The 13,058-nt window shown below is 38.7% G+C and overlaps 1 protein-coding gene across 41 annotated transcripts in view; it reads right to left on the bottom strand.

Moving 5' to 3' along the window:
- PDE4D (phosphodiesterase 4D) overlaps nucleotides 1–13,058 on the bottom strand; it is a 1,507,422-nt gene that overhangs the window by 22,837 nt on the left and 1,471,527 nt on the right. The window contains exon 1 of one of the 41 annotated variants that reach the window (XM_003359786.6): nucleotides 399–754. The exons of the other annotated variants lie outside the window; for them this stretch is intronic. Coding sequence (XP_003359834.1) covers nucleotides 399–446 — 48 coding nt within the window. The 5' untranslated portion in view covers nucleotides 447–754. Of the gene's footprint in view, nucleotides 1–398; nucleotides 755–13,058 lie in introns of those variants that run through there. 41 annotated transcript variants of the gene reach the window in all.

The following is a 13,058-nucleotide window of genomic DNA, read 5'->3' on the forward strand; positions in this document are numbered from 1 at the left end:
TGGATTTTTAGAAAGAGCCACAAATTAATTTTTATAAACTTTAAGTGCTACATACTCATTGGAACCCATGTACCAGTATACGTAATTTAGCCCCAAAATTTGCTTTCAATGAATTTAATTATGTTGATGCTTAAAAGCACAACTTAAATCTATACCACATGAGAAATAGAAGAAATGCTGAACATTAAAAAGTTATTTTAACATGCAAATTACAGCTAATAAAAGTTATACAATTTTTCCTTAAATTGAACACTTAAAAAGACACATTTCCTTTGTAGTTCATGTCTAGGGAAAAAAATCAAGATTGCTTAGAAAGCTTAACTCCACTGTAATTTATTAAGAGTATTAGTTATGTAATCAGAGTAATCAGGAGTTTATAAAGGCTAAATAAATCTTACCTTTATGTAGCCCCAAGATACTGACAGTAAATAGTTTGCTTCAGGCATTTTTGATTGATTATATAAAGAGACAATCAGTTCTAAAATATGTATATCTTCAAAACCTTGATATTTTAACAATCACCACAAACACAGGGTGTGTAGATTTCTAAAGATTTCTGGTAATTAAGTACACATAAGAAAGCCTTGCATTAGCTCCCATCCAGCCGGCTTCCCACTGAATACATGCCTTTTGTAAAACTCCAGAATGCAACAGAATTCAACCACTATTCTGAATAAAGAAAATTCATGTGATAAAGAATCATCTAAAGATCTAAGGGTCTGCATCTTTCTCTCCCTGAGCTCCAGGGCTTAATGAATAATGTATGTCAAGATGCTTAGCTGTAAGAAAGACTAGTTCTGTCAAAAGCTACCAAATAAGGAACTGCAGGGAAGCCTGGAAGAGTGACAAGAAACCCCTCCCATAAAACTCCAACTATGCACCAATCACACTGCGCCCCTGGCTTTGTCAGGGTAGGGGGCTGGACTAGGTTCAGGCTGCTCTGTGATTGGGTGGCAAGGGTGAACCTCTGGGGAGGAGATTTTCCTCCTCACCTCTGGTAAACGCCATTTAATAATGGTATCCCTACCGCTGAGGCTGCCATCTGAAAAGATGAATGGGCTTCCCTCTCGGAGTGATGAATAAGCACCATAAAACTCTGCAAAATCCATAGTGCATTCTTAAATAAGAATTGCCAATCCTTTCAGAGTCATTTCTATGAATTTTAATATTCTCTGATTTCTCTTCAAAATAAGAGAAGCTGCTTTAAAAATGGCCATCAGGCATTTTAATCATCTCCTTCTGTCAAAAACAAGTGGTTTCCCTGGTGATGCGTAACTACAGTTCTTCCTCAGTCTACATAATAGCATAGTGTTAACTATAAAATATGATTAATGTCCAGAATTCATAAATGTAAGTGATACATTTCCTCACCTGTAGCATTGCTGTTCTCAGGTCCTTCTGTTTCTACTGTTATACTATAGCTTAAAACCTTAAAAATCTAAGGGTGTGATGATTTATTATAAGTGATGGGGGGAATCCTGAAAACTACAGCACTGTGTATGGTTAAAGAATGCAGAGTTCTGTGTACCTATTTCAGGATCCGTAGTTTGATCAGAAGAAAATGCTTTTCTGATTGTATGATTGACTCTTGAGTTCTCTCGTGGTACAGCAGGTTAAGGATCCAGCACTGTCACTGCAGCGCTAGGGTTGCTGCTGTGGCCTGGGTTTGTTCCCTGGTCTGGCAGGGGGTGGGAGGAGTGACCTTTAAGAATACAAGAGTGATCAAGCCTTTTACAAGGAGAGTTAAATAAGAAATCTAAATTCCTTTGAGAAAAAATAATCATTTCTATTGGGTTTGAGATTGCATTATTCTGTAACTTTTATACTAAAGGGGTCTAATGGCTAAGAAATGAGGGAATCCAGCTTTTAGGAGAAAGTTCTGTCCATTCTACCTCACCTCCTTCTCAGTTTGTACCTACTGCTTTGCACTTCTATGACTTGCTGACGGGGTGGCTGCTCCCTCTTCCTGCATCAGATTTGTCTGTCAGAGAGCACATCCTCATCAGGACAGCAGGAAATGCTCTGCCTCTTCTGAGCTTCTCTTGGTCCTTTGCTGCCAAAGTCCTCAACTGCAGTTCATACCTACTGTGTTCACTTCCTAAATTCCTCTGAATCTTCCACAAAAGAAATATGTTCAACCCCCAATTCTCCACTAAAATCAATTCCAAAAGAATATAAATGTCCTCGTCTCTCACTAGTCTCATTCTCCTCAACGTCTCTGAAGCAGTTAACACTTCAGCTTCTTTAGGAAGGTTTTCCTCCCAGTTCTCTGAACATATATCTTCACTGCCTTCTTCGCTTCGTTCTCTATCTTGGATTCACAAAGGTTCTATTCACAAAGGCTCTCCTAGGCGCACACTCTCTAATGGGCACCAGAATTTTAGTTCCATATTTCCAAATGACTATAACATATTCTTCCTGCTGGAATGCCCTGGCAGTCACCTTAAACTTTTTCAAAATTGGTCAATCCCTTTTTCTATTTAGAGCAGTTCTTACCATGACTACTCCCCATTTCACTGAGGGGGCCCATATTCCAGGGGTCCTGACTAAAATCTATGACTCTTTCCTGATATTCAATAGGGGTTTCATGTGAGTTGACCACTCTTAAGTGTTCAATGTAACTAATCCAACTGAATCCTTGAGTAACCCTGACATGTTCCCAGTCTACCATGTCACGTTCCCTCCTCCAACACTGTTACCAAGTTCTGTCTGCTACACAAGGCCTTTTCACTTAGTCAGTTCCTTTCCATTCCCATCATCTAAATCCAAAGGCGTCAAGGCTGAGAGAAATGCAAAGTACCTTCAACATCATCTCCTCCAACTTCTTCATTTCTACATAAGCAAGAACTAGAGAGACAATGATCTTCCCATGTTCATCCAGGTACTAAGAATACAGTCTCTGAGTTCAAATTCTTTAGTGCATAATCCTCAACAAATACTCTCACACTTCTCAGAGTGTCAGTTTCCTCATCTGTAAAATCGGTTACCATGGTGGCTGGTCCCCAAAGATGCCTCCTGTGAGCCACACCACCCTACGGAGTCTGAGCTGGCTTGTGTAATCAACAAGGGATGCTGCATGACCGTGGAGGTCATTACTGGAAGTCCTGCAGTGCTCCCCTTGGTCTCCACGGATGTACTATTGGGATCCCTGAGCCACCTCGTAAGAAAGTCTGACTATTCTGTGACCACCATGCTAGGAGGAAGCCCAGGCTAACTTTATGGAGTGTCTGCTGAGAGTGACAGAGAGAGAGAGGTGGCGAAGGCGAGGAGAAAGAGTGTGAGCAGGCAGGCATGCGCACCTGGCCAGTCTCCAGCTATGCCTGCCAGCCCAGCCCAGAGCCACACCAGAGAGTGAAGAATCCGCCTCAGTCATGCAGGCAGTTGTCCTTTAGATAACTTCGGCTCCTGCCACCATCTGACTACAACCACATGATGAACTCCAAGTGAGAATGTTGAGCCTGAACCCAAATTGACCCACAAAACAATGAAAAGCCACAAAGCCAATAAGTTTGAAGTGATTTTTTTTTTTGGGGGGGGGGGGCTGCACCTGAAGCATGTGTAAGTTCCCAGGCCACAGATCGAATCTGGGCCACAGCAGTGACAATTCCAGGTTCTTAAACTGCTGAGACTCCAGGGAACTCCTGAAGTGATTTGTTACATGGCAGTAAATAACCAGAACAATTATTTTGAGTATTAAATGAGATCTTATATGTAAAACACTTAAAACAACATCGCTACATAGTGATAAATAGGTATTAGGTGACAATGATAACATCGATGATGCACATCATAACTACTCCATTAAGGTGCCTACATTTTTAAACTCCAGGTTTATCTTTGTTTGTTTGTTGGGAACATACCATGTTTATTCTCTCAACTGCATCACATCATTCCCATCACATTTCAGACTCAAAACACTTTGTTTCTTAGCTCATCTGCTTTGGCTTTTCTCCTTCCAACCCCTTACTGCTCTCTACCACCAGGCCGGCTTTCCCCAAATTCAGCCTCAACCTGCTACTCCAAAGCCAGTCACTGACAACTTGGTATTGCCTGCTTCACCAGATCCAGATCCCTCCCTGAGCTCCAGCTTGACAACATCTGATCCTAATGCCCAACTTCAAGCCCATCTTCAACTGCTCTTTACACGCTTGTACTGTTCCCACAGGCTACTATTCCACCCATCCTTATGATGTAACGGCTGGTCCCACATTCCCATTGACAGTGAATTCACTGCCTACAATATCCTCCTTTTATTTCATCTACTTCAAGCTGGTCTTTCAAAGTCAGATTTAGATCATTCAAAGTGCATCTCCAAACCAAATCTTCCAGCCTTTCTCCAAACTCTTTAACTATTCTACACGCATTCACTCCTTTACTTAATGATTACTTAATATGTTCCTATTGTATTCCAGACACTGTCCTGGACACTGGGGACATAGTAGTGAGCATTGCAAAGATTTTTCACTTGCAGTTTACATTCAATAACTAAGTCAGTAAATACATAATATGTCTTGTGATGGTAGGTACAATGGAGGAAAAGAAATGATAAGAGTCATATGAAGAATAAGGGATAGAAGTTCCCCTCTTATAAGATGATGAGAGAAAGCCTCTCTGATGAGATGACGCACATTCAGAGACCTGAAGAAAGACAGGGAGCAAGTCACGTGGATATCTGGTGAGGGGAGTTGCGGGTGGGGGGGAGTGGGTTAGATAGCGAAGAGGAATTCAAGTGATGGGTTTGCCAAGAGCAGAGGCCCTGAGGCAGGAGCAGGCTTTGTGAGCTCCCTAAAAGTGAGGTATGTCATACAATTGTTTAAATCCAAACCATGCTTTATGGTGGTTCTCAGCCATATCAGAATTATTGCCCCTTTTGGAATTCATCTATCAGTCTATTTTACTCTTTAATTAACTTCAAACTAAGTTACTTCTTTCTTTTTGTAACAAATACTGTTCAATCCTGAAATGAAATTCCTGGATGCTCTTCCTACATATATACTTTACTAAATATATATACATACATACAAAGTAATCCTTAGATACTCAAAAAAACAAACAAACAAACAAACAAAAAAAAAACAAAAAAAAACCCCTAGGATAATGGCTTCTCAGTAACATCCAGATGAAAAAAACTTGTATCAAAGACCACAAAATATAGTTACACACAACTAAATGTAAAAAATAATGAAAGAGTCAAAAGCTTATACCATTTTTGTTGTTGTTTTTTTCTTTTTAGGGCTACACCTGCAGCATATGTAAGTTCCCAGGCTAGAGGTCAAATTGGAGCTGCAGCTGCCAGCCTATGCCACAACCACAGCAATGCCAGATCCAAGCCACGTCTGTGACTTATGCTGCAGCTTTTGGCAATGCCAGATCCTTAACCCACCAAGTGAAGGCTAGGGATGATCAAACCTGCATCCTCATGGATACTAGTCAGGTTATTAATCCGCTGAGCCACAATAGGCACTCCAAAAGCTTTTATCTTACCATTATTTACCAGATGTGTGAGCTTGAGAAAGTTATTTAAACTTTCCATGCTTCAGTTTACTCATCCAGAAAACGAGAATACTAATAGCATCTGCCTTACAGGTTGTTATGAGTTTTAATTAGTGCATACATACATGTAGAGCACTTAGTACACTAAGTGCTATGTGAGTGTTTGCTGATTTCTGAGAATTACCATGAATGTGACAGCAACATAGATAGCCTTTTCCCAAAATGGTGACTGGCTCTTGGAAAGATTTTCAGATGTAACAAAGTGCAATCCTCCCTCATCATACACTATGGTTGTACGACTCAAAAATTTAGTGTGGATTAAAACTACACACACAAAAAAAAACCACTCTGTGTTTATATATATACAATAGTTGTATTCTAGGCTCAGGTAATCCTAAGTGAATTCTGCACCTCTATGAATGGCTGCTGGGACACAGAGAGACACTCCGTGGTGAAGGGCTACCCCATGGATTCCAACACATCAAGCCTCCTGGCTTCTGTCCATGAAATGCCAGGAGGACTCTCCAATCAGTGTCCCTGAAATTTCCTCAATTCTTTTCTAGTTGCTTCAGCTGCCTTGAACTTTGCCTCCACAACCAGGGTGGAGGACACTGGAGGCAAGAAAGGTATGTTAATCATTCTTTATATTTCTCAAAGTAGTCAGTGAACCACAGGCACAAAAAGATTCCACTGTAAATTCATTATCTGCTGTAGCAGGAGAGAGAATGGTAATAGCAGTTACAGCATCAAGTAAAAAGTATCAAGGAAGATTTTCACAGTTCTGGGGAATCAGAAATCTTTTTTTTTTTTAAGTCTCTGAGCCAAATTAAAATTCATTTCATTTTCCCATTATAAGAAGCAGACTAGAAGCTCCTTCCCATTGCCACAGTAGTAGAGCCTGCAGAAAGAAATCTAGACAACCCCGAAGAGAAATTATGCATGAAGCCAGAGAGATACAATGTTTACAGACAGACTTGGCTCCTGACAATTTTAATGAGCCAACTGTAACAGCATTTATTAGGTACCTGCTATGTCTAAGAACTCTATATATCTTATTTCTGATCTTTACAATATCCTGGTTATAAATATTATCCCTATTTTAAGGTGAAAAGACAGACACTCTTAAATAGTCAATTACTTGCCTTGAACGTGGCAGGGCCAAGATCCAAGTACAGGTCTCAGCCTTTGCTCTTCATGGTGAATGAACAGCTCGTCATATAAGTAGGCTGATTCAAACTCTATGATAACAGTGTGAATTTAGAAATGGACATGCTATAAAATTGGGTTGTGATGATCATTGTGTAACTATAAATGTAATAAAATTCATTGAGTAATTAAAAAAAGAGAAGCGGACTCCTTTATCCTTAATCTTTGTGCTGACTCTGCAGTATCTTGAGGTAAAGAACCACTGCTACTGGGGAGTTCCCGTCGTGGCGCAGTGGTTAACGAATCCGACTAGGAACCATGAGGTTGCGGGTTCGGTCCCTGCCCTTGCTCGGCGGGTTAACGATCCGGCGTTGCCCGTGAGCTGTGGTGTAGGTAGCAGACGCGGCTCGGATCCCGCGTTGCTGTGGCTCTGGCGTAGGCCGGTGGCTACAGCTCCGATTCAACCCCTAGCCTGGGAACCTCCATATGCCGCGGGAGCGGCCCAAGAAATAGCAAAAAAAAAAAAAAAAAAAAAAAAAAAAAGACAAAGAAGCAAATCTGTATAAAGTAGGCCTTCACATATCCAGTGCTGCTCAGCTTAACATATGCAAATCTAATTGCTAAAAGACTCCTGAAGAATTCTGAGGCAAATTAAACTTCAGATATTAAATACAATAACAACACCATCCCAGTGTCTCTAAAATCACTATGCGTTCTTTTGCTTTCAAAGTCCTTAAAAATGGTTTTGGAGGCAGATAATGATCTAGAATTAACTGATGACCTATATTTCAAAATAACAGAATTTTAAATCTATTTTTACATTATAAAAATTATACTTTCTTCCATTAAGGCTAATAGTACAAATCAACCTTAACACAGGTAAATCCACTAAATCTGTTTGTGTTTACTGCCCTCTAGTGATAAAGGAACCAAATGCGATTTAAAGAGCAGCTTTGTTCCTGAAGAGCCACCGCATTTCAGAAAATAAAATCTTATCTTACAAACATTTTGGAGGCTTGAGATTTAAGGAACTCCTGGCTTTTAAAATCGAAAAATCATCTGAAAAACCTAAGAATCATTCTTTAATTAATATGGTTTGAAAATTTTCTCCCAAAATTGTTTTATTTAAAATAAAACTGCAACATTTATTGAGAAAGAAATTCCAATATAAGAAACTTTGTTTTGTAAGATTCCTTGAGGCTGAAATGACTTGATGACAACTGTATTTAAATTTCTCTTTACCACAGGCTAACTCATTACATGTTGGCAAAGTATTCTATAATTGTTAATACCTAATAGAATGTATTGAATCATGTATTTGAAGCATACAGAGTTTTCTGTGCTCATAACTAATTAGTAAATCTAGTTGAAACCACCACTATCATCATCATCGTATCTGCAGGGACTTTTGTTTTACTAAAGAATAATTAAGGCAATGAATGGGTACACAAACCTCATATAAATGAAGCTTCCACAAAAATAATCTTGTATGAAAAGGAACTTTCTACTTACAGTCAAAAGTAGAACCCCTGATTCACTTAAACTGTCGTAATACCAATATTCTATGTTTATGATGGCTATTATAGTCACTAAAAAATACTTAATAACATCCCCTCTGTAAATATGTGAATACCACTTTTTATATGTGAATCTTGAAATAATTTTAAGTCATAAAATTTGGCCTATAATTCAAAGGAAAAAGAATATTCCTTTTAACAAATGGGACTTAAACAACTGGACATTCACTCACAAAACAATGAAATTCATCTTTACCTCGCATCACATACAAATATCTACTCAAAATGGATAACAGAACTAAATGTAAAATATATAAACTATAGGAGTTCCCACTGTGGCAGAGTGGGTTAAGGATAGGGTGTTGTTTCCAGGGTGACACGGATTTGATCTCTGGCTGGGTATCTGTGGTGTTGGTTGCAGCTGTGGCTCGGCTTCGATCCCTGGCCCAGGAACTTTCATACACCATAGGTGTGGCTGAGAAGGAAAAAAAAAAAATGATAAAACTTCTAGAAGGAAATACTTGCGATCTTGGATTAGGCAAAGATTCCTTAGAACACAAAAGTCATGAAGCAGAAAAGAAAAAAATGATAAACTAGACTTCATCAAAACTTCTCTTTGAAAGAAACTGATAAGAAAATGAAAGAATAAGCCATATACTGGGAAGAAAATATGTGCAAAATACATATCTGATAAAGACTTGTACACAGAATTTATAAACTCAGAACTCAAAAGAGTCAGCAAGCACATCAAAAGATATGCAAGATCATTAGTCCTAAAAAAATAAAATTAAAACTAAACTGTGGTGATACTACACACTTATTAGAATGGCTAAAATGAAAAAATACACACAACACGAAATGCTGGTCAGGATGCAGGAAAAATGGAACACTTACACATTGCTAGTGGGAATGCAAAATGGTACACAACTCTGGAAAACAGTTTGGCACTTTCTTATAAAGACAACAAGAACAATGACTACAGTGAGTCAGTGAACCAAAAATCTCACTTCTAGTTATTTACTCAAGAGAAAGAAAAACATGTGTCCACACAAAAGACCTACATATGAATGTTTGTAGAAATTTTATTCGTAACAGTGGAAACCTGGAAATAGCACAGATATCAATAAAGTGGTAAAGGGATACACAAACTGTGGTACATCCTAAAATGAATCATTAGAAAGCTATAAAAAGAAACAAATTGCTAATAAATGCAATGAGTCATTAGTGGATGAATCTCAAAAGCATTATGCAAAGTGAAAAAAGCCATTAAAAAAGGCTATATATCTATATCTATATACATCTCACCTATATGATTTGATTCATGACATTGTGCAAAGACAAAACTATAGGGACAATAAGACAACAGGATCCTGACTGCCAGTGACTAGCAGTAGGGGGAGGGGAATGACTACAATGAAATAAGAGAAAACTTGTTGGGTGATTTAGGAAATATTTTATATCTAGATTTTGGTGGTAGTTTTCAAACTGTATGATTTGTGCAAACACATTCAACTACATTTTTAAAAAAGTACATTTATCAATTTGTAAATTATCCCTGACTTTGGGATTAATAGATGCAAACTATTATATTTAGAATGGCTAAGCAATGAGGTCCTACTGTATAGCACAAAGAACTATACCCAATCTCTTGGGAAAGACCATTATTGAAGAGAACATAAGAAAATAATGTATATACATATATATACATATATGACTGGATCACTTTGCTGCACAGCATTGTAAATCAACTATACTTTAATAAAATAAATAAAAAATGTTAGGTGATGTTTTCAACTTATTTTAATTCCATATTTGCTTAACTTTGCCTAACGAGGAATGAAAAACAAAAATCTCAAGCATAGTTACATATGGTAAAATAAGATATTTACTCTTCCAAAGAGATTCATCATTATATCCCATTCAGAGACATATGCTTGTCTAAAATCTGTGCTAGCTTTGAGTAGGACAAGACAGAGTAAACTCCTAGTTATGCAAAGCCTTTAGGCAATATAATAACCAAAGAAGTATTCTTGTAAGTACTAATAACATTTTCATTACATCCTTTAGAATGAAAAATTCTCTGAAATACTTTATATATTTCCCTGCTTTCTTAATCAACCAAACTGATCTTAATTTGATTACTTTCTGGTGATCCTGGGCCACCATTATTGACTCATTGCTAAATAGTCAACACATATTTATTGTATGTTCATTCTAGGTCAAGCACTGTGCCAACTGCTAGAGATGGAAAAAGTCCATTAAAGTAGGTAGAGCTGCTTGCAGAAAACTGAATAGTCCCATTGCTATATGCATATTTTTAAGTTCTTCTATCACTTTTTTTTTGGGGGGGGGTCCTGTTTGTCTTTTTAGGGCCGCATCCATGGCATATGGAGGTTCCCAGGCTAGGGGTCCAATCAGAGCTGTAGCCGCCGACCTACGCCAGAGCCATAGCAGCGCGGGATCGGAGTCGAGTCTGTGACCTACACCACAGCTCACGGCACGTCTGTCACTTTTTTACAGGTTTTATTTTTTTCTGAGTCCTTGGTTATCAGTCTGTTCTCCGGTGGCCAATACATCCATCTGCCTCCTTACACTTAGTTCAGCGTCCCTTTCCCCCTTTTTATTGTTATGGGTTTTTTTATAAGATAGCATTTCCCAGAATGCGTTGTAGAGAAGAGTAGTCCAATGTGATTGTGCTCAAAGAAGATATCCAGTGTCAAATAAACTTCTGATATAGTGCTAACCTTCTTGGAGGCTGTGTACCTTAGCATATTAAAGGCTCTGCCAAGAATAGTACTATATAACCTTACTTTATTTTCTTTAATCTAGTACTTCTCAAAATTACTCTAGTACTTAATTCTGCTCCCTTCACATGAATAAACAAGAAAAATTAAAAAAACTAGAAGGATTTCATTGCAAATTCTTGTGGAAAGTAATGGGCTTTCAATATTAAATAATAAAAGTGTTTAAAACGGTTATTCACTTACTGAACAAAAATTTCTTAAATAAATTTTGTGCCAGTATCAAGTAATGAACTAGATAGGAGAGTTCTCTGCTCATGTAAGCCTTGGATTCTTGGGGCAAAAAGACAAAAACCAAGCAGACCAAATAATAATAATAATAATATTAATAATAATAATAAACAAGTGACAGACACAGATGAAAGAAAAAGGGGTAACACGATTCCATGATGGTGGACTATTAAACAGTCAGGAAAAGCTGAACTAAGAAGGTAATACCTGGGAGTTCTCGTCGTGGCTCAGCAGAAAGGCATCTGACTAGCATCCATGAGGACGCGGGTTCAACCCCTGGCCTTGCTCAGTAGGTTAAGGATCTGGCGTTGCTGTGATCTGTTGTACAGGTCGCAGACATGGCTCAGATTCTGTGTTACTGTGGCTGTGGCGTAGGCTTGTAGCTACAGCTCTGATTCGACCCCTAACCTGGAACCCTCCATATGCCTCGGGTGCAGCCCTAAAAAGACAAAAGAAAAAAAAAAGAAGGTTATACCTGACCTGAGACACCGATGACTAGAAAGAGCCAAAAGATTTGTGGCAGAGCACTGAGCAGGGCTGAGGGAACACAGCCAGAGTGACGGAGGAGAAGTATGTGGAATGAGAGTAGAGGTGGGTCGAAGCAAGATCATGTGGGTACTTGCAAGCTTTCCAGAGGGTGTGGGTGCCACCAGATGGTTCTGAGCAGGGGCTGACATGACATTTTTAAAAGTTGGCCCTGTACAGGCTTATAGAGAGGCAAAAGCAGACAGAAGAGGAGGATGCAACAGAGGAAGAGTTAATGAGACTTGAAATGAATGCTAGAAGTGAAGAAATAAGAATCAACTCCTAGACTCCCTGCCTTGACAGTCTGTTTGTGCCATTTGCTGGGAATGTACAAGACTGGGGGAGGTACAGATATGGAGGAGGATAAATAAGGAGAAAGAAGACTCCTACAAATTAAGTGCAAGGAAATTTAAGTACGTGAAATTAATTTTTTTTTAAACTATTGAGGGACCTCCAACCCCATCCCCAAGTTCTTCAGAGTTCTGGATAAAGAAGCTACTAGATAGTGGAGTTTTGAATATGTAGTTACTTTTAAATACCCCAATGACATTATATTAGGATAAAATGTTTAAAGATATTTTTAGACCAACTCAACAGAAAGGGCATCAACAGATAATCTATTTTTAAAATCCCCTCTTCAGAGCAAATTCCTAATGTGAAAATCTAAGCAAGGTCATACAGCATAACCAAAATTATAATCTAGCACTCATAGCTGGCAATATTTTTATTAAAGTAATATGTCTTATTTAGACATTTTAGGAAGACTTTACTACAGGTAATAATAAATACAATTAAAAATAGTGCAATAATAGGATTCTTTTTTTTTTTCCATTTGCAACAATGACAGAAGAGTAGAGTATGCGAATGATGAGACGTACGATGGTGAAGGAGCACTGGTTTCTCCAGGTGGCTTCACCTGAGTTGAAATCTTGGCCCTGACTCTTCTAAGCACAATAATATCCAGCAAGCTATTTTATTTATTTATTTATTGTCTTTTAGGGCTGCACCCATGGCACATGGAGGGTCCCAGGCTAGGGGTTAAATCAGAGCAGCAGCTGCTGGCCTACACCACAGCCACAGCAACACGGGATCTGAGCCTGGTCTGTGACCTACAACACAGCTCATGGCAACTGCTGGATCCTTAACCCACTGAGCAGGGCCAGGGATTGAATCTGCATCCTCATGGATACTACCATGGTTCATTACTGCTGAGTCACAACGGGAACTCCCTAGCAAAATATTTACAGTCTCTGGGTTGTGTGGCAAGTTGGAGTTAATGAAGGTAATCCAACACAGTGTAGTAAGCAGATGTCAGGAATGCAATACGTTATTTATATTATGACCA

The sequence above is a fragment of the Sus scrofa genome, chromosome 16, assembly GCF_054392235.1.
Source record: "Sus scrofa isolate SSC_HxYL_T2T_F1_AM1 chromosome 16, Sscrofa_HxYL_maternal_Yorkshire_Landrace_v2.0, whole genome shotgun sequence".
Classification (NCBI taxonomy): Eukaryota; Metazoa; Chordata; class Mammalia; order Artiodactyla; family Suidae; genus Sus; species Sus scrofa.